The sequence below is a fragment of the Quercus lobata genome, chromosome 10 (assembly GCF_001633185.2).
Source record: "Quercus lobata isolate SW786 chromosome 10, ValleyOak3.0 Primary Assembly, whole genome shotgun sequence".
Lineage (NCBI taxonomy): Eukaryota > Viridiplantae > Streptophyta > Magnoliopsida > Fagales > Fagaceae > Quercus > Quercus lobata.
Window position 1 is genome coordinate 36,573,958 of NC_044913.1, and position 5,065 is coordinate 36,579,022.

General features: G+C 34.7%; 1 protein-coding gene across 1 annotated transcript; it reads right to left on the minus strand.

Annotated features, from left to right (window-relative positions):
- Positions 1-2,628: 2,628 nt before the first annotated feature.
- Positions 2,629-4,804, minus strand: LOC115962627 (calmodulin). The gene is made up of 4 exons (XM_031081510.1): positions 4,660-4,804; positions 3,800-3,957; positions 3,153-3,233; positions 2,629-2,984 (listed from the first exon to the last, which is right to left on the minus strand). The coding sequence occupies exons 1-4, from the start codon at positions 4,733-4,735 to the stop codon at positions 2,850-2,852; spliced, it is 450 nt and encodes a 149-aa protein (XP_030937370.1). The 5' UTR covers positions 4,736-4,804; the 3' UTR covers positions 2,629-2,849.
- Between the last annotated feature and the right edge of the window lie 261 nt (positions 4,805-5,065).

Below are 5,065 nucleotides of genomic sequence, written 5' to 3' on the forward strand. Positions count from 1 at the left end.
AAAAAGATTTAGAGTCTTTTCTTAAGAGAGACACTTGGTTATTCTCTTGAACAAATATGAATAGAACTGATTGAGAGACAACACATCTTGGGCACATTGTGGAATTGGAGTGAAGATTGAAAGTCTTCCCAAGTTCGATCTTCAATTGTTTTGAATTTCATTGTAAGGTATGCCTTCTTATTCTTTGTTTCTAATTCAGATGTTGTATGTTATCTTTCATTAATGAAGTAGATCAATTTTATTATGTTGCGTGTTTTTGTATAAGATACAAAACTGTGTTTTCCATATGTTTTCCCAACAGTAAATCCCTTGATTGTGGGCCCACCTTCCTTGCATTGGCTGAGTACTGTTTGGTGGTGCTCCGGCCATAGTGTGGTTGTTCCACTATCCTCCATTTTTGTTTTCTTCCTTTCCCATGCTTTTTCTACCGTTGCTACTCAATCTTCATCTCATTCTGCTCATGCATCCCTTCTACCTGTGCTCATCCTTTATGGAGGATGACATAGGCTTATTAGGCTTGCCCCACTTTTGCCTCTTCTCAGGCCTATGGGTCTGCCTACTGGCACTTCCTACCGGGTTGGCCCATTGGGCCTTATTTCCTTCTTTCTTTCTTTTCGTGCTTTTATTTCCCTTTGCTTCTATCTTACCCCACTTTTGCCTCTTTTTGGGCCTATGGGCCTACCTGTTGCATTTCCTACCGGGCTTTTATAATCCCCTTTGTTTCTGTCATTGCTTATTAATCACTTTTCTTCATTTCTCTTTGCTAGTTATTGGGCCCTTTTTATCAAAAATGGGCATCAAAACCCACTTCGCACTCGCCCCGTTTAAATTTAAACAATTAAAAACTATTTTTTATAGGTGTGTGTGTGTGTGTGTGTGTGTGTGTGTACCATTAACCTACAAAATTTAAATTTATGATGTTGTATTATTGAATTTATATTTTTATGTTTTAGGATTTAAATTGTTGTATTGTTATGTTTGAATTTTTTTTTATGTTTCTTAATACTTGAATTGTTATATTGTTATGTTTTGTAATGTTAGAACTTTAAAAAAAAAAAAAAAAATGTTTTATAAGTTTTAATTTAATGTATTCAAAATAAACTTTTAATAAATTAAAAATTAAAAGAAAAAGACTTGAGTGTAGAAGAATGGATGGTTGTAGGTATCCGCTAGAGCAAGGTAGGGGAAAAAACCCTAGCCCGAAGTAGGAGTGGGACGAGGGTAGGGAATAGGAAACCCGCCCCAATGCCATTCCTAGCCTTAGGCCCCACAATGCAATGAGCCAACCCTACATAGATATATAGTAAAAAATGAGCAAATTATTCATTCAAAATTTATTATTTCACTCAACCCGTATACCCAAAATTCTTTTCTCCCCTCGCCCTTTCTCTCTAAATTTTTAGCTATTCCCTAAATTTGAAAATTTTCCCATTAATAATCGGTTAAGTATCTCTTCACTTGAGAGGAGTAGAACCACTAGACTACAAAATTGTCTACTTAAGAATTCTCTATTACCAAGGCATAACTTGATGTGAAAGATAAATTTTCGCTTGTTCCATTGGGGAGTCAAACATTCTTCATATTACTTGGTAATGGTGAATCTATTACCGTGAATTTAACACTCTATTTGGTTGGAGGAAGAAAGAATGAAAGAAAATAAGGAGGAAATGGAAGAAATATAAATTGTCGTTTGGTTGAAGGGAATTTGGGTGGAAGAAAGGAATTCATTAGTTGTTTCCCTCCGTAGTCCACCATCTTATTACCTCCAAATTTCGGAGGAAAATGAGATAAGTGTGAGTTCTTAATAGGCTTTTACAGCTCTGTTCCCCTCTCTTCCATTCTTATAAGTCACAAGTCAAACACATCTAAAGAAACTATTGCTCCTTTCCTTTCCTTATTTTTTTTCTTCCCCTCTCCTCTGTCTCTCATTTCTTTTCTTTCCTCCTTCATTTAACCAAAGTGCAGAAGAAACAAAATCAACGATTCATGACTTTATTTTCAGTCATGCATTGTTTTTTCTTTCGTAAAGATGAATAGCATTTATTATTTCTCTGTATGACCATGGGGTTCTGATAGGTTTTATCTTTAACATGCCTAGGAGGAACTAAAAGATACAATATTTATGCCATTCTTTGCTAATAATTTGCGATTCCAAGCTGCAAAGAAAATGTAAATTTTGAAAACTTTCAACACCAAAAATGGCACCATTCCTGATATAGTACTTCATGAAATTTCAAATTGCCTAAGAAGAAATACAGGAACCAACACCCACCAATCATCACTGGAGTAGGAACGAACCATTAGTAACCCATACAAATTCAAAATCTAGCTATCAAGCAACGTGCAAATTAGAATCTGATGAACATTGGCCACCCCAATATTCTGAACCATTAAGATTAATTTGTGAACTCAAAACAGGGCAGCACATTCTTTACAACATGCCAATCAAAGACAACAGATTCACATGCCCACACCTTTGCTGGCAAGCTCAATGGTGTGTGCCTGCTATAAGAAATTATGGGCACTCCTCTACAAACACTGGACAAGAATAGTCAGGCAGCCCAGGAACTTAACTGTTTTTCAATAGAGAAATCACTATGATCCCATGAATATTAATTTTTTTCCATCTCTCAAAACATCACTACATAAATCATGCCAAGGAGGGAACTAATTCAATCATATAACAGAAACAGACAACTAAAATAAAGAATATCAGTTTACAAATCCACACTAATGACAATGACTACTTTCCAGATAATCCAACAGTCTTACATGAGATATAAGCACTATTTCTACAATAATTGTATCTCATATCCCCACCATGTTTACAAGAAAACAACAGTTATAGATCACTTGGCAAGCATCATCCTCACAAACTCCTCATAATTCACCTGACCATCACCATCCAAATCTGCTTCACGTATCATCTCATCCACTTCTTCATCTGTCAGCTTTTCCCCAAGATTTGTCATTACATGTCGAAGCTGCATAATTTCAAACCATTAACACCAAATTAAAAACAAGTCCCAAAAGCAGAAAGAATCAACCGTAGATAGGTAGCAGTTAATAAATATAACATAGGTTTGCATCTAATCTGAACGAAGTTAGAACTTAAAAGCAGCATCAAAGAGATGAACATGTATTGCAATTACCTCTGCAGCAGAAATAAAGCCATTCTGGTCCTTATCAAACACCTTGAAAGCTTCCCTGAGTTCCTCCTCAGAATCAGTATCCTAGAAAATTAAAATAAATAAATAAATAATTGAGTCCGTGTTTGATTACACAAATTATACTTCGAACGATGTAGAACAAAAAGTTCTTTTACTCCCCAAAACAAGGAGAAGTTCAAGGGCTAGAAAACACCCTCAAGAAGAAAATTCATGCCTCAAGAGAGTATTTTGCATTCCACAGTTCCAAAATTTTATTTTATTTAACATGGCAAAACAATGGTTAAAAATCACACACTAAATTGAGCGGACAATAAACGGTAGTTGCCATTAATCACAATAAGGGAAGTTTCAGAAATACAGGATCAGCTAAGTAACTTTCAACAAGCAATTGAACGATAGGTAGATACATACAAAAATAGATGCAAACATAGCTTCTAAATTTCTACTCTTCATTTTCAAATGAGATAGTAATAGAGCAAATTATTAGTCACCACCCACCAGCCAGCCAAAACATGGAAATGCAATAATTCATACACCTTGGAAGGAAAACCAGATAACATGGTAGCAAGCACCATAAAGGGTCAGTAAAGTAAACAGGATGATATTGATTGACATAGAATTGAGCTCACCTTCATTTTTCGTGCCATCAAATTCAGAAACTCAGAAAAATCAATAGTGCCATTTTGATCAGCATCAACTTCATTGATCATGTCCTGTAGTTCAGCTTCAGTGGGATTTTGTCCCAAAGATCTCATGACTGTTCCCAACTCTTTGGTAGTGATGCAGCCTAAACAAACAAAACATACAGCATGAAGGTTTTCCCTTTTTAACGCTATGTTATACTTCCAAAGAGAATAAAATAGCTTGAGTATGAGACAGAGCATATCACAATATCATACAGCTATTTGGAGCATCAACATTTCCAAATTTGAAATGAATTATCCAAAACTGACAACAAAGGCTTTTCTATTTTCAGAGAAATTTTACATATTCTTAAAATTGCTTTCTTATCACAAACTCTATTGAGCTCTACTACACTCAAAATGACCTGCCATGCTCTAAGGTCATACACTCTCTGTTATAAAACAACAACAAAAGCAAACACAAAATATCTGTGTGAAAAGTAATATCTTAATACACCAACAGCAAAGAGTTGTTCCCAAGACAGTTGGAAAGAATAACAAGGAAGGTTCTCCTTTCCCTTTAGATAGAAAAAATAATGTCATGTCCATACTCCATACAGAGAGAGAGTATTTATAGTGTTTACCTTCTTCCAGGAATACATACATACAAAAAATACAACAAAGACACAAACGCACGAGTCATGATGATTCGAATGAGTATGTATACAAGTACAACTCTACTACTACTACACATAATGATTAATTGATCATCATCATCATCATCATCATCTAACAGAATAGAGAGAGAGCATAAGCTAAGAAAAGAAAAGATCCCAAAGTAAGTCAATGAATGAATGAGCCATTACCATCGCCGTCCTTGTCAAAGAGGCTGAAGGCTTCCTTGAACTCAGCGATCTGCTCCTCCATAAGCTGCTCCGCCATCTATCTATCTAGGTCTGCTTTTTCTTTTTTTCTGGTCGTCGCAATATACCAAAAATACTAGAGACTAGAAAGAAAGAGTTTTTTATTTTTAGTTTACCCCAAAAAAAAAAAAACGAGTTTTTTATTTTTTTTTGACAACAGAGTTTGTTGAAGTTAGTAAAAAATATTGACTGCAGCAATGTTCACCCAACCCAATCCAATCCATTAAGCATGAGTTATAATTTAATAATTTATATCAATTATAATTTTAATATTTTATACAAATGCATGACACTTATCGCACATCTAGATTTTTTTGTAATTAAAAAAATATAGTAATATCAAATTATA